At 48.4% G+C, this 25527-nt stretch overlaps 1 protein-coding gene across 1 annotated transcript in view; it reads left to right on the top strand.

Moving 5' to 3' along the window:
• Positions 1-25527, top strand: part of CFAP221 (cilia and flagella associated protein 221) — an 80777-nt gene that overhangs the window by 45110 nt on the left and 10140 nt on the right. Inside the window, 12 exon segments of the mRNA XM_065881004.1 lie at positions 118-226; positions 3401-3488; positions 4956-5013; positions 5016-5044; positions 7892-7990; positions 11488-11593; positions 12951-13084; positions 14709-14789; positions 15558-15665; positions 15751-15885; positions 20114-20272; positions 21628-21719. Coding sequence (XP_065737076.1) covers positions 118-226; positions 3401-3488; positions 4956-5013; positions 5016-5044; positions 7892-7990; positions 11488-11593; positions 12951-13084; positions 14709-14789; positions 15558-15665; positions 15751-15885; positions 20114-20272; positions 21628-21719 — 1198 coding nt within the window.

Here is a 25527-nt window from a genome sequence, read left to right as displayed (position 1 = left end):
AGCAGCAGCAAAACTCAGTTAGATGGCTGTTTTGTTTTGCCATTAGAAATGTGTTTTTCTCTCAGCCAATGATTCTGATTTGATTACTGGTATAATCGTGTTTGCTCCCTCCCTCAGTTTTGGACCAAGGCACTGAGGTTTCAAAAACAAGACAGATGAAGGAAGCACTCTTTGAACAGAAAGTCAGACAGAACACTTACGAAGAGCTCAAAAATCACCTTAAGTGGTAAATATTGCACAATTATTTGCATCAAGTGACGGTGTTTTTGGTAATCCATGAGACATGAGACACAATGAAATGTAATACCTTTTTATGCCCTTTGAAAATTTTGATTATTCTCTCCCCTTTAATGGACCTTCTGTTTCAGAGTGAAGTTTCTGTTGGGAATAAACTAATGTGACCAAACCATGCTGTTTCCTAAGCATGACCAGTGGCAGAGCCAGAGTGCACCCCCCTTGCTCAGGACCGATCTGGGTGACAGGCACCCCGGGTCTTGCCCCGTCACCTCTCACCCCACCCCGAGCCCCCTGTGTCCTGGGCTGTGTGCCCCAGAGGCCATCCGGGGATCCCGGCAGTGCAGGCTGGGCTCGGGGAGGCTCCCGGTGGAAGTTTTCAAACTCAGATGCGAGGCTTCTTCTTTGTGCTCCTGCAAACGAAATGGAACCTTTTTACAAATTTTTACCAGATCACACCAGGTATATCTACGTGTACAGATTCAGCTGAAGTAACTTTAGAAACTCTTAAACTGAGTTCAAAAAGAGACTCCTGGAGGAACTTCCCTGGCGGTCCAGTGGTTAAGACTCTGGGCTTCCACTGCAGAGGGTATGGGTCCCATCCCTGGTCGGGGAACTAAGAGCCCACATGCTGCCCAGACAGGCCACGCACCCTGAGCTCTGGGGCCAGCCCAGGTGTCCCCACCCTGCCACCCCCTCAGGAGAAACAGCCCCTTCTGTGAATTCACAGAATCCTGTGTGAGCCTGTGTACTCGGGGTCTGGCCTCAGTTGGACAGGGCGTATGCCAGGTTACCCAGGACCATTTTTAAAAAATACTCTTTCCCTGTTGTAAAAAAAGTGGACACGTTGTCATTGTAGAAACTTGAAGATTTTTTTTTGAGTGTAGAAGAGGAAAAAATAATCACTGTTAGTACAGTGACCACTGTTAACCCTTGTGTTTTCCCTTCCACCTATGATTCTTTGTAACAGACTCAAAATCACATCCTAAATTTTGTTTATTTATTTATTTATCTATTTATCTATCTATTTATTTGTTTTGGGCTGTGTTGGGTCTTCGTTGCGGTGCGTGGGCTTCTCATTGTGGTGGCTTCTCTTGTTGCAGAGCACAGGCTCCAGGTGCGCGGGCTCAGTAGTTGTGGCGCATGGACTTAGTTGATCTGCGGCATGTGGGATCTTCCTGGACCAGGGCTCAAACCCGTGTCCCCTGCATCGGCAGGCGGACTCTCAACCACTGTGCCACCAGGGAAGCCCCCTAAATTTACTTTTGATCATGTGTTGTTCACTTAATACTTTCTCCCTACTTTTTTGTTAAAAGATTTTAACCCTGCCAGTGAGAGGCACACACACTGATGTAGGGTCAGCGGTTAACACCACGCACATGCACACGTGCACAAATGCACAGGTGCAGACACACCTTTTATCCCCCTGAGCCCTTTGAAAGCAAGTTGCAGGTACAGGTGCCATGAACCCTCGCCCCTAAAGGCTTTAGCATGTAGCTGCTAAAAGCAGGGACATTCTCCACCATCACCATAATCACTTCCAAGAGGTTTACCATCGATGAAGCACCAAACAATCAGCCTATATGCAGATTTACCTTGTTGTCCCAGTAATGACTCTTATACCAGGGGGTTTTGGGTTTTAAAGTGGGGAATCGAAGGTCCAATCAAAGATCATACAATTTGTGTGTAGTTTTCATATGTCTTTAGTTTCATTTAATCTAAGACAGTTCTCCAGAACTTTAAAAACCACAGCTACTGTATCCTTGTTTTGTTCTTTTTTTTTTTTTTGGCCACGCCATGCAGCTTTCGGGATCTTAGCTCCCCAACCAGGGATCGAACCCAGGCCCTCGGCGGTGAAAGCCGAGAATCCTAACCACTGGACCGCCAGGGAACTCTGCTACTATATACTTTGAACACATATCAGACTCCATGATGGGTACATTACATACCAGAGGTGTTTTACGTGTGATGAAATTCACATCCCATAAGATGAACCGTTTTAAAGTGTACAAGCCGGAAGTTCTTAGCACGTTCACGGTGTTGTGCAAGTGTCACACTTATTTCCAGAACATTTGCATCCCTCCAGAAAGGAAGCTGTCGTAAGCATGAAACAGTCACGCCCCGTCCTCTTTCCCCAGCCCCTGGCGACCACTAATCCGCTTTCTGTCTCTGTGACATTGCCCCTTATTTCACATGAATTCAATCGTAGAACACATGGCCTTTAGTAACTGGCTTCTTTCACCATTCGTGTTTTCAAGCTTCATCCACATCACAGCACCTGTCAGGACTTCATTCATTTTTATGGCTGAATAAGATTCTATTTTATGGACATACTACATTGTGTTTATTCATTCATCAGTTGATGGACACGGGTGGTTTCCACCTCTTGGCTATGTTAAATAATGCTGCTACGAACATTTATATACAGGTTTTTGTGTGAGTTTATCTTTCCTTTTTTTTTTTTTTTTTTTTGTGGTATGCGGGCCCCTCACTGTTGTGGCCTCTCCTGTTGCGGAGCACAGGCTCCGGACGCGCAGGCTCACCGGCCCAGCCGCTCCGCGGCATGAACCCGTGTCCCCTGCATCGGCAGGCGGACTCTCAACCGCTGCGCCACCAGGGAAGCCCATGTGTGAGCTTATCTTTTCAGGACGCTTGGGTGTATGCGTAAGAGAGGAATCGCTGGGTCGTACGGTTGTTGTATGTTTACCTTTTTGAGAACGGCCAAGCTGTGCTCTACGCGGCTGCAGCAGTTTACATTCCCGCCCACGACGTGCGAAGCTTCCAGTTTCTGCCCCTCCTTGGCATTCCTGTTATTTCCCTTCGTTCTGATTGTTGTCCCCATCATCATCATGAATCATCACAGCCACCCAAGGGGGTGTGCAGTAGTGGTCCATCACTGTGCTTTTGATTTGCATTTCCCTAATGGTGACTGGGGTTGAGCATCCAGGTTTCTTTATTCATAAATATTTTAGTGTGTGTCACTGGAAGCTGAGCTTCGTCTTGTGGAACACATTATTCACCCGAGTTGTGTTGCTGTGGTCTCTGCAGCTTCTCTGCCCCACGGTGTGTCCTCCCTCTTCAGCTGTGCAATATGGCTAAGACACTCCATCCTGAAGACGACTATGGTATTCTGATGGGTTCTGGAAGCTGGTTTTTTTCTCCCCAGGCAGGTACACCTCGGTAAAGATCACATGTCCCTTAAACTTAAAAAAGACCTTATTGAGGAGCGGCAGAGAGTAAACAACAAATACAAGGTCAGGATCACTGCTAATTCGATGTCATTTATTTCTCTAAATATTGTTAATTCCTGCTGTATGCAAGATGTCATATAAGGAGAGAAAACCTTACAATTAAGTTGGTTCGGGAGGCTGATAACCAGCCCATGGTTAACTGTAAATCGAGGCTGCCTGTAACTGTCACCGAGACCTCTGCTAAGCAGTGTGGGGCTTCAGAGTCCAGCTAGCAGGGGACTCATCTAGCTGGAAAGCTTCCTAGAAGACACGGTATAAGCTTGAAAAGTAGTAAAGAGGAGAAAGGCGCCCAACTTAGAGGCAGGGAATGGCTCTGGTTCGGACTGGAATGCTGGACATGAGCTGCAGAGCACGAAGGTAAGAGAGACCCAGAGACCGTGACCAGGAGCGAAGCCAGAGCCAGGTCCAGACCAAAGCTGGAGGCCGAGCCCTGTGGCAGGAAACCGAGCAAAAGCGAGAGGGAGGGAAGGTGCAGAGCAAGTGGGCACGGGAACCGCGTGGCCCAGACCCTCGGGGGCGGCGGCTTCTTGCTCAAGGGAGACAGCCATACATTCTGAATGTTCATCGTAAATGAGTAGAGTCTAAATAGAGGTACAAGAAGTTTCCCTCCTCTTTCGTCTAACAACGCATTTGCCAATCCCTTCTTTAAATTCCCTCTATTTTATTTGACTTTTAGTCGTCATGGAGGTCTGGGTCTCTCCCCATGGAATCTGTATTTTGAACCTAAGGTCCCCCGTCTCAAACTCCACCTCCTGCTGCGTGCAAATCAGACTGGACAGCTCACCACCCTGGTGACAATCATAGACATCTGTTATTTCTTGTTTTCTTTGATTGCAGTAGAGTTGATTTACAATATTGTGTTAGTTTCAGGTATACAGCTCAGTGATTCAGTTACACACACACACACACACACACACACACATCTATTCTTTTTCAGATTCTTTTCCCTTAGAGGTTATTACAAAATATTGAGTATAGTTCCCCCTTCTCTCCAGTAGATCCTCTCATTTTCGAGTAGGGTGTTAATGTTTTGGTCGGATTTCTTCCAATTTAGTCTATGAAAATGTTTGTGAACAGCATACCTGAAAGCCAAGCTAGTTTTAGAAGTTACCTAACACAAAAATAATAAAAACCACAGAGAGGCAAAAGCTAACACGTGTGCAGGTGCATGGCCCTCTTGCCGTGGAGGCAGGTGTGGGGAGACACTGAGCCAAGCCCGGCGGCCTTCCTGGGAGCGACCAGGCAGTGCCAGTGGCTCCGGGGTAGGGGAGATTGCTCGGGGGCCAGGGAGCAGGCGGCGGGGGCACCTCTCCACGGAAGGGACAGACCCCCAACTTCCACCACCCAGGAAAGGGAAGGGATCACATGCCTTTGACCAATGGCTTAATGGGTTTCTACCAGTTTCAAAGAGAAATACAGTTGTGTGCCTTTGTATTCCATTTTAACATTTTTGATGATTGAAAACCCCAGCTAGATAGAGGAGATCCTGTTCTGGATGACGAATTCCAGCGACTCAAGACAGAAGTTACCCGAAACGGGTTGTACGCGACCTGGAAGAAGTAAGTAACTTTCTTTATTTGGAATCTAATTATCAGCAGCTCTTTATATGCTTATTTTTTAAGCATATAAACAATTTTATAGAAATCCTTTTACCAAGAAATTTTTAATAGCTTTTAATTTGCTTACCTTTTGGGGTGTTTTTTCTTACGACATATCCACAAGTCAGGCATCAACTTGTAATTAATGTTTCCCTTGAAATTAACAGCCTTGTATATGGGCCCCTGCTTCCCACACCTCCAATTTCTCCTCTTGGTCTCCTTTGTTCTTCCCCTCTGCTGCCCATGCCCCTGTCTGCAGGTCCTCAGGGTGGGTCCCTGGGTGGGTTCCTGGCCCCCTCCCCTCCCCTTGTAAGAAGACAGCCAGTCAGACGCCAGAGCTCTGGTCCCAGCTCCAACTCAGATCTGGGACCCGGGAAGAGCCCTCGGAGCCCTCGTGCCCCTGGTGTCCTCAAACGTGAAGTGGGGACAGTAGCCACCCCCCACTGGAGTTTCCTCTGTCATGTGATAGTTTCTGGTTAAAACCCCAATTTTTAATTTTTTTTACTTAAAGAAATTTTTTTGAAGCATAGCTGATTTACAATGTTGTGTTAATTTCTGCTGTACAGAAGTGATTCACTTATACATATATATACATTCTTTTTCATATTCTTTTCCATTATGTTTTATCACAGGATATTGAATATAGTTCCCTGTGTTCTACAGTAGGACCTTGTTGTTTACCCCAATTTTTAATTTTAACAACGAAAAAATGCTTCCCAGTCTCCCCACCTCCACCATTCTCAGTTTTCTCTTCTGGGTCTGCACGCCTGCACTGCTTTTACCTCTTTCCCCCCCCACCCCCGCCCCGCCCCATCTCATCTGGCCACACAGTCGTGCTAATCGCTCTTCCACGAGGCCATCCCCCGGTCCACCTTCACGGCTCACCCTCAGCTCATCCTGCAGGTGAATCGTTTACGTTCCGCCCCTCTGCCCTCTCCTCCATGGCCCACTGCCCGGGCCAACGCAGGACTGACTCACTTCCGATGACTGTCTTCACGTTGCTCCCCTGTTCAGTGACCTGCAGCGCCCAAGGCTCTGGCCGGCGTCACGACACCCCCAGACACCCTTTCCTTCCCAGTCATTACTGATCCACACACGCTTGTGCCCCCGGTGCGTGGGCTCCAGTGGGGACCACACAGTCTAGCCTCCTGCTTCTGCAGCATCCCAGCACCTGACGCAGGGTTCTGATTTCTGTGTGACTTTATTCTTCCTCTCTAGACTGTACATTTCGTTCTTTCTTTTTTTTTTTTTTGATGTAATAGTCACAGTTTTCTAAAAAGAAAACTCTTAACAAATGAGGGAAACAGAAGCTTTTGTAAACTCATAAATTAATTTTTCGAAAAAATTACAGTAAAAGTCATTCTAATTGGCGAAAAATTAGAAGTACTGTATATACAAGCAAGTACAAACTCTTTTATGCAATATTGTGTTAGAGGTTCTGGATAGTACAGTATGATAAGAGAAAAATACAAGAAAAGTTATAAGTATTGGAGAGAAAGAAATAAAAAGATCATTGATTTTATATGATATAATTAACTATGATTGTAGAAAATCTAAAAGCATCTATTGCCAGATTAATTAAACCTGCTGAATTTGTAAGAGAATTTGGCAATTGCATATAAAATCATTATACAAGAATATCTACTGTATTTTCAGATACAAGAAATAAAACGTTAACATATACTTTAATAGACACGTAATTTATAATAGCAAGCAAGTACCTAGAAGCAAATCTAACAATTACAAAACTTTACATTAAAACAATAACAAAGATCTAAATAAATTGAAAGATATTTATAGATGTCTTATGGAAGAAAATAAGCATTGTAAAGATGTTACCTTTTTCCAAATTGATCTACAGATTAAATGCAATCCCAATTAATACCTCAGTAGGCTTTGTCATGGAATTTTAAAACTAAGTACATATATATGTATATATAGACAACGTGAACATGAATATTATGTATATATACGTATATATATGGAAGAGCAAAGGCTCAAGAATTTTTTTAACTTAAAATGAATAAACCAGGGGAGAGGACTTTCTCTGAAGGAGACAAAGCTTTTTGACCAAGTTGGATCATTAAGGCAGTGTGGTATTATTGGCATACGGATAGACAAAAGAGAAATGAAACCAAATAGAAAGACAGAAACAGATCCACATATGTATCGAGTCTTGATATATGATAGATGTGGCATTGTAAGTCACTTGAAAAATGAGATTAGATTGTACATTTCTTTTTTTTTTTAATATAAATGTATTTATTTATTTATTTTTGGCTGTGTTGGGTCTTTGTTGCTGTGCGCGGGCTTTCTCTAGTTGCAGCGAGGGGGGTTACTCTTTGTTGCAGTGTGCGGGCTTCTCATTGTAGTGGCTTCTCTTGTTGTGGAGCACGGGCTCTAGGCATGTGGGCTTCAGTAGTTGTGGCTCGTGAGCTCTAGAGTGCAGGCTCAGTAGTGGTGGCGTACGGGGCGTAGTTGCTCCGCAGCATGTGGGATCTTCCCAGACTGGGGATCGAACCCATGTCCCCTGCACTGGCAGGTAGATTCTTATCCAGTACGCCACCAGGGAAGTCCCTAGATTGTACATTTCTTGAAACCCAAATCTTGTCTTCCACTTTTGGTCCCTAACCCAAGAAGTATTCCCTATAATGCTGTGTACACCAAAAATGCTTAATAAGTGCTCATTAAATGGAAGAACAAATAATAACTTGGTTTGGGATCCAACTCTGAAACACTTTTATTAAATGCTTTTATGCCAGGAGTTAAAATTTAAATCTAACATGCACCTATATTTTGTGTTCACAGAAAACCAGGGAATTTCATCCTAATTTTGATCCGCTCATAAATAACACTTGGGTCAACAGGTTCTGGGCGCAGAGACGGTTTCAGCAAGCAGCACGCAAGGTAAGATTCAGCACCAGGTTGAAAATTTAATTTCTTTAGTTATCAGCACAGGGAAATTGAACAGTGAGGTTTTTTTTGTAGCAGCTTTATTGAGATGCAATTCACATGCCTTAAAATTCACTCCTGTAAAGTGTACAGTTCAGTCGTTTTTAGTGGAGTACGGCCATCACCACTATCGGATTTTAGGGCGTTTTTATCACTGCTTAAAGAAGACTGGTCGCCAGCAGCAGTCGCTCTCCACCCCCCACCCCCTTCCCTGTTCACTTTCTGCCTCTGTGAATTTGCCGATTCTGGACGTTTCGTATACACGGAATCCTACAATACATGGCCTTTTGTAACTGGCTTCTCTCACTTAACATGTTTTCAGGGTTCATCCACGGTGTAGCATGTTTCAGTACCTCATTCCTTTTTCAGGATGAATAGTATTCATCCTTGAACGGAGATACCACACTCTTTATCTAGTCATCGGTTGAAACATTTGGGCTGTTCTCACCTTTTGGCTGTCATGGTGAGAATAACGGCGCTACAGACATTTATGTGCAAGTTTGTGGACATGTTTTCAGTTCCCTGGGGCGCGTACACCTAGGAGCAGAATTGCTGGGCCGTATGGAAGGTTGCTGGTTAGTGATTTCTAGAGAGGACAGTGGGGTGCTCCTGAGCCCCTCGGCCTCTACAGTCCATAAAGGGTGTGAGGTGGCCCCCTGGCCTGGCTCCGCTCCCCCCACAGCTGTCCCAGTCCTCTTCTTCTCCCAGGACACCACCTGAAACCCCATCCCATCTCCCTTTCCTCCACCCACACCTGTCCTTCGGCCAGCTCAGCCTACCCCTCCTCCAGCAAACAGTCCTGTAAGCACTAGCGCTTGGCCGTCTTGGGGTGCCTCTTGCATCTTATGCTGCCTGTCGACCTCTCGTCCCAGCCACTGGAGCCTGGCTGCCTGGGGGGCAGAAGCCCTCCTGCCCCAACCCCGGCAGGGAGACCAGCGGTAGAGACACGGACTCTGGAGACAGGCTGCTTGCCCTTCATTCTTTTTTCTTTTTCTTTAATAAATTATTTCATTTTTATTTTACTCTTTTTTTCCACTAGTAAATGTGTTTGATTGATTGATGGATTGATTGATTGATTTTTGGTCACGCCGTGCAGCATGTGGGATCTAGTTCCCCAACCAGGGATCAAACCTGTGCCCCCTGCAGTGGAAGCACAGAGTCCTAACCACTGGACCACCAGGGAAGTCTCTTGCCCTTCATTCTTGGTGCTACTTCTTTTTTTATGGTTTTTAAAAGTTTTTTATTCAAGTATAGCTGATTTACAATGTTGTGTGAATTTCTGGTGTACAGCAAAGTGACTCCGTTATACATATATATTCTTTTTTTTATTCTTTTCCATATGGTTTATCACAGGGTATTGGATATAGTTCCCTGTGCTCTACAGTAGGACCTTGTTGTTTATCCGTCCTATGGATAATAGCTCACATCTGCTAATCCCAAACTCCCAGTTCTTCCCTCCCCCTTCCTCCCTCCCACTTGGCAGCCACAAGTCTGTTTTCTACGTCTCTGAGTCTGTTTCTGTTTTGTAGGTAGGTTCCTTTGTGTCATATTTTAGATTCCACATATAAGTGATACCATGTGGTATTTGTCTTTCTCTGTCTGACTTACTTCACTTAGTATGAGAATCTCTAGGTCCATCCATGTTGCTGCAAATGGCGTTATTTCATTCTCTTTGATGGCTGGGTAGTATTCCATTGTATATATGGACCACATCCTCTTTATCCATTCCTCTGTTGGTGGACATTTAAGTTGTTTCCATGTCTTGGCTATCGTGAATAGTGATGCTATGAACATTGGGGTGCATGTATCTTTTCAAATTAGAGTTTTGTCCGGATGTATGCCCAGGAGTGGGAATGCTGGATCATTTCACAGCTCTATTTGTAGTTCTTTGAGGAACCTCCATACTATTCTCCATAGTGGCCGCACCAATTTACATTCCCATCTTGATGCTACTTCTCATGAGTTTTCCAATCTTGGACAAGTTCCATGACCTCTGTGCCTTCGTTTCCTCATCTGTCACTGAGGAGACCGGTAAGACCTTTCTCAGGGCTGTCATGAAAGTAAGGTGAGTCAACACATAGAAGACTCCAAGAGTTTACGTTGCAGGTGATCTCTCAAGCAGTGCTTGCAGCCTAGGCTGATGTCTGTAAACCAGTGTCCCTGCTGGGGCTTTGTCTGGGTGGGCTCTGCGCCTGTGCGGGACAGAGGTGGCCGTGAGACACTCGTGAGACAGCCCCGGCCACTCTGGAGCCAGTCCTCCTGGGTCAGCAGCTGTGTGTCTGGCTCTGAGTGGAGGCTCCGTCTTTCCCGCACACTCCCCAGCAGGTGCTGCCAGTTAGATGTGCCGACACGTCCCCAGCCCAACGGCCCCTGCCATCCCCCTGGCCCAGTCACAGCCCCGTCCTCTCTGCCTGGACCACCGCAGCCAGAAGAGGCCTCCCAGAGCTTGGACGTGATCGGACGTTGCCCCTGAGAAAACCTTCCAAAGGCCCCCCATTGCAATTGGAATAAAAGGCACAATTTTTATCGAGGCGACAAGGCCATACTGGGTTTCTCTCTGTCCTTTAAGCATGTCTCCTTTGTTCCTGAATCAGGATCTTTGCACCTGCTGCTTCCCCTGCTCAGAACTCTTTCCAAGGCCAGTGTCTCCTCATTGTTCAAGTCTCAGATCAAACCTCACCTCCCAGAAAGGCCTTCCTTACGTCGTCCCTGCGGCAGTGGCCAGACCCCCTCCCAGCCCCTCAGTCACGCCCCCGTGCGTTTAGTCTTCTTCATTTGCTTCATGGTGTTTAGCTTGTGTGCTCATTTGTCTCCTGCCATCCCACTCCACACACACGCACGAACAGGACGTCAGCTCTGTGCGGGCTGGATCCTCGTCTGCCCCCCACTGTGTCCGCAGTACCTGAACAGGACTGTGCACGGAGCGGCCACCTCTTCACACTGGATAAGTGGCAAGGCCGTGGGCGGATGGGAAGGAGTGGCCCCAGCTCTGGGCGCAGGGAGCGCTCACCCCCAGCAGCGCCTGCTCTGGACGCAGAGTGTGCGGTGTGCAACCAGCGCCGCCTAACCCACTGCCCGATGTCTATGGAATTGTCCGCTTAGTTTGTCCTTCAGCTCTGAAAATAACATGGCAGCAGTGTCATGACTCAGATATACCGAGAAGAAAGACGGTAGAACTAGTCACTCTTTCCACTCTGGAAATATGAGAAAACTGGGGCTCATAAATTGGGAGGGTCAAGGCCAGACGACAGCCGGGTCTCTGCGTTCAGGTGGGTCTGCACTTCCCAGACCTCGATGCCCGTGGCCTCGTCCAGGGCACTGTGACCCTCCGTGGGAATTCCACGTAGATCCGTGGCCTCAGCCCCTGGCTGTGGTTGAGGAAATTAAGGTAAACTAAATGCCAAACTGAGCCCCGACGAACAGTGTGAGATCATTCTTCTCTCTAATTCCAGGTCGTGATTCAGCGCCGCTTACTGAACAGGCTGACTGCGATCCGTAACATGCACAGAGACGCCATCAAGAAAAGGTTCAGTCACGGAGGACAGTCCATAGCACAAGGTAGAGCCGGCTGCGAACAGCTGCGCTTCCATCCACATGTGTCCTGAGCAGCGGGCTTCTCTGTTAGGAAGTCAGCTGGGTACAAAGGCACGGCTTCATCAATCACATGTACTGGATTTTAAAAAGTTTTACTGAAGTCTAGTTGATTTACAGTGTTGCATTGATTTCTGCTGTACAGCACAGTGATTCCGTCAGTTATACACATATATTCATATTCTTTTCCATTGTGGTTTATCCCAGGATACTGAATATAGTTCCCTGTGCTCTACAGTAGGACCTTGTTGTTTAGACATCCTCTATATACTAGTTTGCATCTGCTGATCCTAAACTCCTGATCTGTCCCTCCCCCAGCCCCCTCCCCCTTGGCAACCGCAAGTCTGTTCTCTATGTCTGTGAGCCTTTCTGTGTCGTAGATAAGTTCATTTGTGTCATATTTTAGATTCCACATATAAGTGATACCATATGGTATTTGTCTTTCTTTGTCTGACTTACTTCACTTAGTATGATAATCTCTAGGTCCATCCGTGTTGCTACAAATTGCATTCTTTCATTCTTTTTTATGGCCAAGTAATATCCCATTGTATATATGTGCCACATCTTCTTTATCCATTCCTCTGTCGATGGACATTTAGGTTGCTTCCATGTCTTGGCTATTGTGAATAGTGCTGCTGTGAATATAGGACATTTTATTACATTTTAATTATCCTTTTTCCTCCTATATTATTTTATCTCTGATGCTGATGTTTCTAATAAAGAAACTCTTTTAAAAAACATTGTAGGGCTTCCCTGGTGGCGCAGTGGTTAAGAGTCCACCTGCTGATGCAGGGGACACGGGTTCGTGCCCCCGTCCAGGAAGATCCCACATGCCGCAGAGCGGCTGGGCCCGTGAGCCATGGCCGCTGAGCCTGCACATCCGGAGCCTGTGCTCCGCAACGGGAGGGGCCACAGTGGTGAGAGGCCCGCGTACGGAAAAAAAAAAATTATAAAATTTACCTGTGAGTTACGTATGGACACCTGTAAAATGTCTTTACCTGCTTCTTTAATTTGATCTTTTTCTTTGATGACAAGGGCAAAGAATATTCATCAGAGAGACCTTCACTATGAATTATAGTTTTTTGGAAGTAAAAATAAAATTTTTTAAAAATTGGAGAAGGGGTTGAGGCAAAGAACAAAAGAGAAACCAAAAACGAGACTACACACATACATACGTACACACACACGTTCTTGCTGAAATGGTGTGTGCCAAGGACCCAGGAACTGGTGTGTGGCAAATGCACCATGCACACAACCAGAGACGGTGGTTTCGCACAAATAGCTTACGATTCTCCCAAAGCGCTGTTTTGTTTTTCACCCGCAGACAAGAATTCCTCCAGACACCTTCCGGCGCGGGTCAGTCAGGACGATTACTGCAGCTGCTTCTCTGTGTCACCCCAGCAAGTGCTGCCCTTCGCCTTCCCGGCCTACAGCGCCCCCCAGGGCTCTGACGAGCTGGTGGGTGTGCAGGGCTGCGGTGGCCCAGGCTCCATCAGGGTCGCAGGCAGGTGCCAAGGGGAGCCCCGCCCTGTCTCTGCCCCTCCGCTGCCTCCTGAGAGGCTCCCAAGGCAGACCTGCGTCCAAGTTATTGTGATGAACGGGAAACCGAGTGGCCCCTGCTGCCCCCTGCCTGGCCCCTGGGTTGCCTGTGCTCAGGCCCTGCCCATCCTGGAGGCCGCCGGGCCCTGCCACACTGCCAGGGAACAGGGCCTGAGGGCCGCGGCAGATGTAGGACTAAGAGGCAGGCCCAGCCCAGCCGAGCCCTCGGGTGCGTGGGGTCTGCGGGGGCCGGGGGTGGGTGGCCACAGCCTCTAACAGGCCAGCCTCGGACTCACAGGTCCATCCCTCTCTCCCTCTCGGTGGCAAGAAGTGTGACAGTTAGCCAAACGATGCATCGTCATAATTCAGATCGTGGCCAGACCACGAGTCAGGCAGTTTCTTAAGCACTTCAGTTCTGTCAATTCATTTAATCTTCAACAAGTCTACATGGTAGGTTTATCCTCTTACAGCTGAGAAGGAGCCTGGGACACAAGGTCACAGAGCCAGTAATGAAATGTTGCCCGAGTTCCCCAAGTTCACGTAGTTAGCAATAAAAAGTGTGTTTTAATCGATAGTGAAAGGGCACAAGCAAAACAGTTTTTTGGTTTCAAAGAATGAACTTGCCGTTCACATCCTGTAAAATGCGTTGAGCCTTGCAGGTTAATCTACTCAAGAATTACAGGAGTGACTTTAGAAATTCCACGTGTTTTCCACATTAGAAAATCAAATGACTTAAAAGATGAGCATATTTAGTTCCTAGGAAATGATAAATCTGAGATTTTCAAGCACTAAGAATTATCTGATACTCAATAATTAATGGGTGGAAAGAGTGCTAGGGATGAAACGAGATTACCACTGTGCTGTGGAGCCCGTCATTTTTTTTTTTAAATAATTCATAGCTTATCATTTCATTTGGTACTTGAGTTAGTGCTGCAGAAACTTCTGTGCTGCTCAGGGTTGATGCAAAGCAGAATGCTCAGCATTCCTGTCCATAAAGAATTTTGTAATTCATTCCGTAAATACTGTACTTCACCTATTCTAAGATCATGTTCTAAAATATACAGCACCTTCGAGATTGGGAAAGGTCTTATAATTGGTGTCACATTCGCATTGCATCGGGTCAGTCTGACGACGGTGTCTCAGCTCTGTGAGCCGTAGTACTTACTGAGTGCCTGTCACAGGTGGGGCGCTGTTGCAGGCTCCGGGTGATGCAGCAGACCCGCGTGCAGGACATTTGTGAGGTGGTGCTCCGGGATTAGCACCCGTGCAAGGGAAGCAGCCGCGGTGGGCAGAGGAGAAGTTAGGCTGCATCCTTTGACAGAGGCCTCAGCTGCCGTCCTGAGAATCACACCCAAAGAGACAAGGGGGGCGGGGGCCCGTGCTGCCTCCAAGCCACTCGCGGGAAGCAGCAGCTGTGGTCACGGGAAGGGTCACTTAGAGGGAGGGGCTGTTCGTGTAACGTGCAAAATGTGGAGAAATAGAAGCATAGCTGCCCTCGCTCTGTGATGATCACGTGTCACTTTTTTGAATTTTCACATTTTAGGCTCCTGGTGGCCTTGGACCTGTTCCAATTAAACCTTCAGAAATTCAAATCAAGCAGGCCTATCCCTTCTTCAATCTGCAGGTTAGACCTGTCATGTGGTTTTGTTAATTGGGTTTCTTATGAAGTGAACAGAATAGTCTTGAATTTGAACTGTGCTATTTTAATTAGTTTTGTTCTATGACGGATTATGCCACGTAGCATACTGTGTGTTTTTCTCTGATGTTATTTTATGCGACGTGCGAAGTGTAGCAGATTCTCTTTTCCTAATGTGGCTTATGGAAACCAGGATCTTTATTCTGTGGATATACCATATAGTATGCATATCTGAAGCTGTCTGAACTGCATATGTTAGAAACTCGAAGAAAAGACACAAGTGAACAAAAGTGAGTCAGCCTTTGTGTATGACCACTTCTGTTTTTGAAAATATGCATGCTTTATTTCTTTTTCTTTTCTTTTTTTTAATTGAAGTATAGTTGAATCCCAATATCTTGTTAGTTTCAGGCATACAGCGCAGTGATTCAGTTAAACACACACACATCTATTCTTTTTCAGATCCTTTTCCCTTTTAGGTTATTGCAAAATGTTGAGTATAATTCCCCGTGCCGTCCAGTAGGTCCTTGTGAAATATGCATGTTTTAAACTGACAAACCAGTGTTCAGTGTATTGCAGAGTTAAGCCCTAAGACAGGGGCGAGGAACTGTGAACACCGCTGTGTGCTGGGACCCAGAACAGGGCCCAGGACGGCACTGACAAAGCTGCTGCTTAAACGTGGCGCTCGTTTTCCTTTTACCCCCAGGCGGCTGGGAACTGCCTCCCAAGGGCTTCGAGCGCCTGCCTTCTCTCCCCCAGGTTCCTCAGCTGTACCAGATCAGGAGGTACCAGCCGGTCTCTGTGCAGAGTTCTTCAACCAGCTACTGGCCTCAGAAGCTTGCCCGGGCCCTGAAGCCAGGAGCTGAGGTGACAGGTCCCCACCCTCAGGAACGTCCCATCTTCCCGCCGCCCTGGCGCGTGGACTAACGCGCTGTCCTTGGTCTTGGCCCAGGACGAAGCCACCGCTGTCACGGCCCTGCCCAAGCAGGACTCCGCGCCCCAGCTCCCCGGAGAGACCTCCGTCCTGAGCATACGACTCCCTGAGACCTTGGCCCGGGCTCCAGAGTACGACCCGCTTTATATCTTTGTAAGTGACATCAGCAGAAGTCATTGTTCCCTGTCCCTTTATCCAGCAGTTACTTCATAAGAAAGCAGAAACAAATAGAAAACAATCTTATTTTTGGTTACCAAAGGGGAAAGGGGGGAGGGGTAAACTAGGGGTGTGGGATTAGCAGACACACACTACTGCACGTAAAAAAGATAAGCGGCAAGGACTGACTGTGTAGCAGAAGGAAATGTACTCACGGTCTTTTCATAACCTGTAGGGGAAAAGAATCTGGAAAAAATATATATATATAACTGAATCACTTTGCTGTATACCTGAAACTGACACAATATTGTACGTCAACTATACTTCAGTTTTTTAAAAAAAACACATTGAGAAAAAGAAGACAGAAGCACTAATTGGGAATATTTTTCTCTCTTTGGAATTTCAAGGGTTAAACCACATCTCAACTTTGAAATTGCTGGCCAGCCTGTATCATTTGGAGAATATCAATGTTTTTGTCTTTTAACAACTCCAGCATTTATTTCTTTATGGCAATAGCTTTATGATCTTTTCTAATTATCTGTAATATGCACGTGTGTATTTTTGTGTTTCTTTTAAGTATAGTTGCTGTACAATATTATGTAAGTTACAGGTGTACAATGCACTCAGTCACCATTTTTAAAGGTAGTATATATATATATATATATATATTTTTTTTTTTTTTTTTTTTTTGCGGTAAGCGGGCCTCTCACTGTTGCGGCCTCTCCCGTTGCGGAGCACAGGCTCCGGACGCGCAGGCTCAGCGGCCATGGCTCACGGGCCCAGCCGCTCCGCGGCATGTGGGATCTTCCCGGACCGGGGCACGAACCCGTGTCGCCTGCATCGGCAGGCGGACTCTCAACCACTGCGCCACCAGGGAAGCCCCACAGTGGAGTCTTTGGGTGATATCTGTGCGCTGTCTGCAGGAGATGGGGTAGAGGGCTCTGGGGAGGAGACGGTGGGGCAGTGTGGACCCCATGCACCGACAGTGCAGCTGAAGCCGTGGAAACACTGGAGGGTTTTATAGAGGCGCGTTACTAAAGCAAAATGCAAGGCCATTATAAACTCCAGGGCGGAGAGGGTTTTATAGAGGCGCGTTACTAAAGCAAAATGCAAGGCCATTATAAACTCCAGGGCGGAGAGGGTTTTATAGAGGCGCGTTACTAAAGCAAAATGCAAGGCCATTATAAACTCCAGGGCGGAGAGGGTTTTATAGAGGCGCGTTACTAAAGCAAAATGCAAGGCCATTATAAACTCCAGGGCGGAGAGGGTTTTATAGAGGCGCGTTACTAAAGCAAAATGCAAGGCCATTATAAACTCCAGGGCGGAGAGGGTTTTATAGAGGCGCGTTACTAAAGCAAAATGCAAGGCCATTATAAACTCCAGGGCGGAGAGTCAACTAAAAATCGATGTATGTGCCCAGTAGGAAGCCAAACTGAAATCGGCATGATTTTTAAGACTTGATGGGAAATTGAAACATAGAATCCATCTGGCCTTGATACTAGAACTTCCCTCTGTCACTGACCCAGAGGTCGTGGTAGTGAACCTTCACCAGAAAGCTATAATCCAGGCCTCGGCTTGGCCTGGCACAGGGACATACTTAGACAGTTAAGACAAAATAAATGCTGTTTACTAGTTTCCAGCTTTCAGAGACAACTTATGAACGAAGCATACAGGTCTTGGTGTGGTTCCAGAATGCAGATGTTGATGATCTCAATAATACAAAAGTAAAATTGTGGAAGAGAGGAAGAAAGGAACAAGAAAGCATGGGAGTGGGAATGCCTTCATTTCACCTGAGGGGGAGTTGAAATACTCAACTAAAGATGATGAAACAGGAAATAGGTGGATCAGTGTATCATTTCAAGTCGCAGCAAAACAATAACCATGTGATTTTCAAAGTCCGGAAGGAGCATCTGTGTACACAAGCAAGACCCTTACCTTACGTGGTAATGAGTCAGCAGATACTGTGAGGTCCACAGTCAAGAGATGGAAGAAGAAGCGTGTTGTTTAGAGTTAGTGACCATCCCAGGCACAAACCCAGACCCGAGCCTGGAGTAGGAGGGGCCTGCACGAGCCCCCTTGCTCTTCACCAGGAATCCTTCCAGCCTGGGTGAGCCGCTCCCATATGCACACAGTGGTCTGAGGGAAATTAAAATTAAAATAGTCACGGGCTGACCACTCAGACCTCCTGCTCTGGTAGCGATGGCCACCCTGGGGGAGGTGAGGTGTGACAACTGTTAGAGACGGTGGCATGGCCATTTCCAGAAAGATTTCATCCGCTGCACTTGACCCAAGGCAGGTCCAGAGAGTTGGCCACACGGCGGGTGTCCCCCCCACCCCAGTGCTGTGCACCTTTGCCCCCCGTCCCCGTGAGACTGCCAGCCCCTCCCCCATCAGTGACTCCACCTCTTGGTCACACTGTGACCAGGCCCAGCTGGGGTCTCTGTCATCCTGCCCCGAATCCCTGAGGCATCCCTTCCCAGGGGCTGTCCTGATTGTCCTTTGTCACCACAGGGGTGACTCCTGGTGGCAGAGGCCAGCAGCCTCCAGATTCTGGCCCTCGCCCCATTTCTGGGGAGGTAGTTGTGCCCAGAGCGCCTGGGCGGCTCCGGCTGGGTGCTCACCCTGCCTCCGGTCCTTTGCCCCTCCTTCCGGCACGTCCTCGCACGCTGGGGGATTTAAGGGGCCCTGCGCGGCGGCAGGACGCGTCCCCCACTTGCCCACCCACACCCGCCGCCTTCCTCTGCATCCTCAGTCTCCCCTGCTTTGTCTCACCACGCGCCACCTTTCCCCTCGTTCCCTCCCAGCCCTCCAGCCCTGACCTGGGTCAGGGTGGGGACCCAAGGTTTGCCTTCTCCTCTGTCCCTGTCCCCATTCCGTGCGGCCCTGTGAGGGATGGGAGAAGAGCTGCTGTGGATATACAGATACTCCACTCCTGACTCCCTCGGGGGGTTATCGCCTCCCTGCTGTCCTGCTGCCTTTACATCCGTGCTTTGGCGCAAGAGCTTCTCCATGGCCCTGGCTGCAAGTCAGCCTCCCTGCATGACTGGAGGACAGGCAGCCCAGCGTTCGTGGCCGGGACGCCTTCATCACACGCACGATAGATAGCCGGGCCCTCCTCTGGGTGCTGGCACGTCATCTTCAAGTTGTTGGGGACATTTGTTTCTTGGCGGTGAGACTGGGTTCCCGTCAGTCGTGTGGAGTTCTGTGGGTTTTTAAAAAAAATTTTTCTTAATTATTCAAACAAACAAAAAGAACAGAATCTCAACTTAGTGGTTCCTAAACATCTGTGATTAAACAACCACAAGGGAGCTAAAGCTATGTTCTTTGGGACAAGAGCTGGGTTTTTGTTGGACAGGCCCAAGAAGGAACATTAAAAGGCTCCACATTTTTGTACATTTTGATATAATTGCTCTGTGCCTCTATTAGTTCTGCTGGCAAATTAGTAAAAGACAGGAACGCCCTTCAAGCCAGATACTTCATCCAAATGGAGCCTTCCTGAATTAAAAACATCACCAAAACAATGTTAAATGCTGATATTTCCTGATATATCACATGCCACCCTCTCCTTTGTCTTTTTTTTTTTTTTTTTTTTTTTTTTTTTTTGCGGTACGCGGGCCTCTCACTGCTGTGGCCTCTCCCGTTGCGGATCACAGGCTCCAGACGCGCAGGCTCAGCGGCCATGGCTCACGGGCCCAGCCGCTCCGCGGCATGTGGGATCTTCCCGGACCGGGGCACGAACCCGCGTCCCCTGCATCGGCAGGCGGACTCTCAACCACTGCGCCACCAGGGAAGCCCCTGTTTTCTCTTTAAAGTTACTTTTTAGAAGCTATTCTTTTGTTTCCAAAACCAGAAGCTCATTGCTTTTTAAAACCAGTTTCCTTATTTAAAAAATCCCCCTAACTGATCAAATTCAGAAACAAATACTTTAAGCTGTTTAAGCTGCAGTTTCATTTGTACTCGTTTCCATGGGAGCTCAGTGAATCCGCGTGGTATGTAATGAAGCGCTTCAACCAGAAAAGTGACATTTGTGAATGACCGGGACCACTGCCCATCTGAAGCCACCTCTGCTCTCCTGCTTCTCTTTCCCAGACGGGCTGACAGAGGTGGGGTCAGAGTGCGCGTGCCGGGGGAGGGGGGGCCGAAGGGAGCCTTAGCTGATGCCTGTGCTGTGGCAGAGGAGGAAACCGGTCAACAAAAGAGACCCCGTTTTTCGTCTCTCCCGCAGAACCCCAGCCCAGGGTTATTTGCCATGAAGCACCCGCTGACCTACGTGGAAACCTCGATCGATTACCATCTGTGCACCCACCCCAAGTACAAGTTCACCAAGGAGTCCCACTGCAGCTCCAGCATCCCCCTAACCCAGAAGCAGTTTCTCCATCACATGGTAAAGCCATCCCGGCTCAGCGGCAGAGCTGGCTCTGGGCTGCGGGGACGGGCAGGGGACAAGGAGGGAGGGTCACCGCTGGAACCGAGGAATAGAGGGTTTGCTGCCACAGCTGCAGGACGAGGACAGGAACCGTGGCGCTGTGGACCCTGCCATGCCCCAGCCCTGAAGGGGGGCAGGTGGGGACTCAGCACCACCCCCACCAGCCCGTACCCAGCTCCCAGGCTTCACGTTGCCCCTTTTCAACATTCTTAGTCTCTTCTTCCTTGAAGGCCATGCCTAATAGTCATCTTATCCCCGCTGCAACCAGGGAAAAACAGTCACCTGGCAGCCATAACCCTGTGGGATGACCCCCCTCTTTGTTTGGTCCCCAACAAGGACAGAAACGTCATAATGGGCAAGGTGGTGATGTGACAAATGCACAGTGAGGAAGAGGCCCCCGAGATCTCCTTCCCCCAAATAACCAACCTGACTTCAGCCTCCAGGCACCTCCTGGGTGGCCCGCACCCTCCGCTCGGGATGAAACCCTAACTTAGGTGGGTGGCTGTCTCAGCCCCGCCCCCGCCAGCTCCACCTCATGCCTCTTCCCGCATCACCTTCCTGCCTCTTGGTTCTAGGACTCCAGCCTGATCCCCGTGCTCCTTGCTTGCTCCCTCTTCCCCAGCCCCGCAGCCAGCCGCCCCTGGGCCCTCCCTGGATCCCACCGGCTGGCCTCACGCGCCATGTGACTCCCTGTCCTGCACCCCAGGGCCCAGCAGCGCACCGTCACCCTCCTGAGAAGCCTTCCTTCCACACAAATCCGATCCGGTCGTTTTCCAGCTTGGAAACCCTCTGTGGTCCCTGCTGCCCCTGGGAGCAGCTCCAGGCTCATTAGCTTGGCCCACGAGGCCCTTCACAACCAGCCTGCCTCTCCAGCCTCATTTCCTGTCACCCCCGTCACCCGCCCTACACTCGGTGCTCTCCTGATAGCACCCTCCTCGCATTTTCCACGCCTTTGCGCGCGCTTACCCCTGCCTGGACAGCCCTCTGATGAACTGACCCATCCTCTGAATGTTGCATTAGCATCACATGCACGGTAGTCAAAACAGGTGGAAAGGCCAGACCTGTCCTCCAGCACCAGGGCCGTTGCCCTGTGCCGCATGAGACAGGCGGGGAGCCTCTCCGTCCTCCCCGCCTTAATGCCTGTTGCCTTGTTGCAGCAGTTGCTGGAGCAGCTGTCGTTTTTGGCCTCAGAAAAGTTCTACTAAACTTAATGAAATGATACACTTTGGAGCTCAACTTGGATATTCAGTTGAATGAAACGGAAGTCTTTCCTGAACTTTACATGTGGTCCCCCTGTGCCGGCTCTATTACAGGATGTCATTCCTGGAGTGATGACCTGGAAGAGGTTCCAGTGCCCGGTCCTCTCGTCCCTGCCCGAAACCTCGAAGACAGAGATGACGCAGAGGTAAGCCCAGCTCCCCGTCGCCTCACGGAGATGTATGTGCCCTTCAGAGTGCAGAGGCTGCAACCTCAGAAGTTACCTGCCAGTAGTATGTCAAAGCATACTTTTAGTGCATCGTGAGGGAAGTCTGCTCGCCAGAGGGATATGATGGTGTGTATAAAGTCATATCTTGACTTTATCTTAATTGAGATATACTTTATTTTTTTAACTTTTATTGAAATATAGTTGATTTACAATGTTATGTTAGTTTGAGATGTACAGCAAAGTGACTCAGTTATATGTGTGTGTGTGTGTGTGTGTGTATATACATATATTCTTTTTTACATTCTCTTCCGTAATAGGTTATTACAATATATCCAATATAGTTCCCTGTGCTATGCAGTAGGCCCTTGTTGTTTACTTTATATAAATTAGTGGTGTGTATCTCTTGATCCCAAACTCCTGATTCATCTCCACCCACTTCCTCCACCCCCTCCCCCCTGGCAACCACAGGTTTGCTCTCTATGTCTGTGAGTCTGTTTCTGTTTTGGAAATAAGCTCATTAGTGTCATTGTTTTAGATTCCCCATATAAGTGACATCATATGACATTTGTCTTTTTCTTTCTGACTTGCTTCACTTAGTATGATACTCTCTACGTCCATCCATGTTGCTGTGAATGGCATTATTTTGTTCTTCTTTATGGTTGAGTAATATGCCGTTGTATATATGTACCGCATCTTTTTTTTTTTAACATCTTTATTGGAGTATAATTGCTTTACAATGGTGTGTTAGTTTCTGCTGTATTAACAAAGTGAACCAGCTATAGCTATACATATATCCCCACATCTCTTCCCTCTTGCATCTCCCTCCCTCCCACCCTCCCTATCCCACCCCTCTAGGTGGTCACAAGGCACCGAGCTGATCTCCCTGTGCTATGCGGCTGCTTCCCACTAGCTAGCTATTTTACATTTGCATTTGGTAGTGTATATATGTCAGTGCGACTCTCTCACTTCGTCCCAGCTTACCCTTCCCCCTCCCCGTGTCCTCAAGTCCATTCTCTACGTCTGCGTCTTTATTCCTGTCCTGCCCCTAGGTTCTTCATGACCTTTTTTTTTTTAGATTCTATATATGTGTGTCAGCATACAGTATTTGTTTTTCTCTTGCTGACTTACTTCACTCTGTATGACAGACTCTAGCTCCACCCACCTCACTACAAATAACTCAATTTCGTTTCTTTTTAAGGCTGAGTAATATGCCATTGTATGTATGTGCCACATCTTCCTTATCCATTCATCTGTCGATGGACACTTAGGTTGCTTCCGTGTCGTGGCTATTGTAAATAGTGTTGCTATGAACATAGGGATGCATGTATCTTTTCGAATAAGAGTTTTATTCAGATACATGCCCAGGAGTGGGATTGCTGGATCATATGGTAGCTCTTGAGATATACTTTAAAAAAGTCAATGTCACAGGTGGCTAGTTGGCCATGCTTCAATAAAAGCAGACACCAATCCATATAATTCAGCTGAAATAGCCATGGTCCATTTTTAACATTGTAGAGTTGCCAGGATTCGCCGTCCACACCCTCCATATCCACTCCCAAACGATCCCTCTCTCTCCATGCCCCAGCCTGGCCATCTACTGGGCGGCCCCACAGCTGTCATCACACAGAGACAGAGCAGGTAGATGAGAATATTGTTAGGCCAAAGAAGGAGGAAATTTAGAGTAAGCACATTTTTGCTAATTTGCTCATTTAACACCTCTTCAGAGCCCTAGGATCTCAAACAAGTAGACTGATGCCTTTTCTTTAAGACACGGCCTGGTCAGTGACCTGCTCCTGAGCCCTGGAGTTTGCTTCTTTGGCCCATTGTCCTCATAAAACGTAGTGAAATGAGTCGCTGGTGAGCAGATGTGACTAGTGTCCCAACACAATGACCATCAGCAGCGACCTTCTGCTCAAACCCTTCGATCCAGGGTGAGGCCCAGCCCAAGTAGGGGCAGAGCCCTGCCACGGCCCAGGAGTGGCCAGCTCTGCCGGAGCACCGCCACCAACCAGGGTCGGCAGGGACGCGCACCCTCGACTCCCACCAGCGAGTGCCGGCTCTTCCCCGTCACCAGAATGGCTCACAGCCTCCCGGAGCTGTGTGGCCCCGGCCACGCTCTGCGGCCAGCTCTCTGGCCCCAGTCCTCCTGTGCAGAACACAAGCCGATCGGGCTCGCTGTGAAGACCCCGCTCAGCCTCGACATTTTCGTTGTAGCAGAGGTAGGAAGGCTCACCCCGATGTGCACCTACCCCGTATGTACCACCCGTCACGTGCCCCTCCCCGGGTATTTGAGGAGATTGTTGCAATCCAGTTTGTGACCCTGGAACACTTACCTTTACTTCTTCCTGCACTGCCAGGCAAAAAGCTCTTCCTGAATGAAGCAGAATCTAGGCTTGTCCACCTGCTGTTCCCTTCGGGTTATTTCCTCAGTGCGTCCTGCCGCCCTCTGCCTGGAGATTAACATGAGACGAAGATTTGGCCCGTGGTAGGGGCTCGAAAATATTAGTTCCTTTTCTGTGAGTTCATGTTACCGAACCAAACTTGGGTCCACTCGCCTGTGCACAGCAAAGCCAATCTACCGACACCGGCTTGTGGTGGAGGCAAGTGCAGCGTTCGTTGCAGGCGCCCAGCAAAGAGTCAGGGACAGTTAAAGGTCAGGAAGCCCCAACTCCCCGATGGCTTCCAGGGAAGCATTTTTAAAGGCCAGGTGAGGGAGGGGCGTTTCAGGGTGTGTGATCAGCTCGCGCACAGTTCTCTGGGTGGTGGTGAGGTTACAGGGTGGTGTTTCATCGTCAGTCCTCAGGTCTGGGGGCTACGTGTTCATGGTCAAGTAGGCAACTTCTTCCGCTTGACGGGTTTCGGCATCTGTAAGACAGCTGAGGAATGTGCAGCAGGTACTGTTATCTGGGTACACCTCAGAGAGGAGCCATGGCAGAGGACATAGGGAGGGGTCTGTACCTCCCCACCAGCCAGACAGAAGACGGTCACACACCCTGCAGCCCTCACCCCAAATTTTGCCTTTAAAAACGCCTGCCTGAAAACCACTGGGCAGTTCTGGGTTTTTGGGGCACAAACCACCTCGTCTCCTTGCTGGCCCTGAACCTTTCTCTGCTCCAGACTCCGACGTTTCGGGTTGCTTGGCCTTGCTGTGCGTCAGGCACACGAAATTGTTTGGTAACATTAGCATATTTCTAAAATCTGAAAACTCCAGAATCAAGGGCTGGGTGGAACAGTGACCTTGTAGGGAGAAGGAATGCTTTGGTGTCTGAGAGACCTGCCTCGTAACCCGCTAGCCCTGTCACCCACTCTGTGTCCCTGGGCCACAGTTACCTATTACTGAAGCCCGTTGAGCACTCATTTCCTCGTCTGTGAAACGGGGACGGTGAAGGGGTCCTCACGGACCACGTGAGTTGTAAGGACTCGAGTGGTGCATCTAGCACCATCCTTAGTAACCCTTCCCACTTCTGCCCTCCCCCACCCACTAAACCTTGCGGTAACTCTGCTGCCACCATACGGCGATGACCCGCCACCAGCTAGACACACGGCCTCATTTTGCTGTGGGGTGAGGGCACTTCCGAATGGACCGCAGTCATAAGCAGACCAAACACAGCTGGTGTGGGTACCGTCCAGAGGCTGAATACGCACGTTGAGCAACGGCAGGCAGTGGACACGCCGGGGTCCACCAGCTGTCAGCAAGCACCGGTCTCAGGAATTAAGAAAAAAAAATCCTGTTTATTTTTCCAAAGCAATGTTCTTGGAAAAATCTCACGAGGCTGTTCTTTCAAAA

The sequence above is a fragment of the Phocoena phocoena genome, chromosome 7, assembly GCF_963924675.1.
Source record: "Phocoena phocoena chromosome 7, mPhoPho1.1, whole genome shotgun sequence".
NCBI lineage: Eukaryota > Metazoa > Chordata > Mammalia > Artiodactyla > Phocoenidae > Phocoena > Phocoena phocoena.
This window is presented reverse-complemented; position numbering and strand designations above follow the sequence as displayed.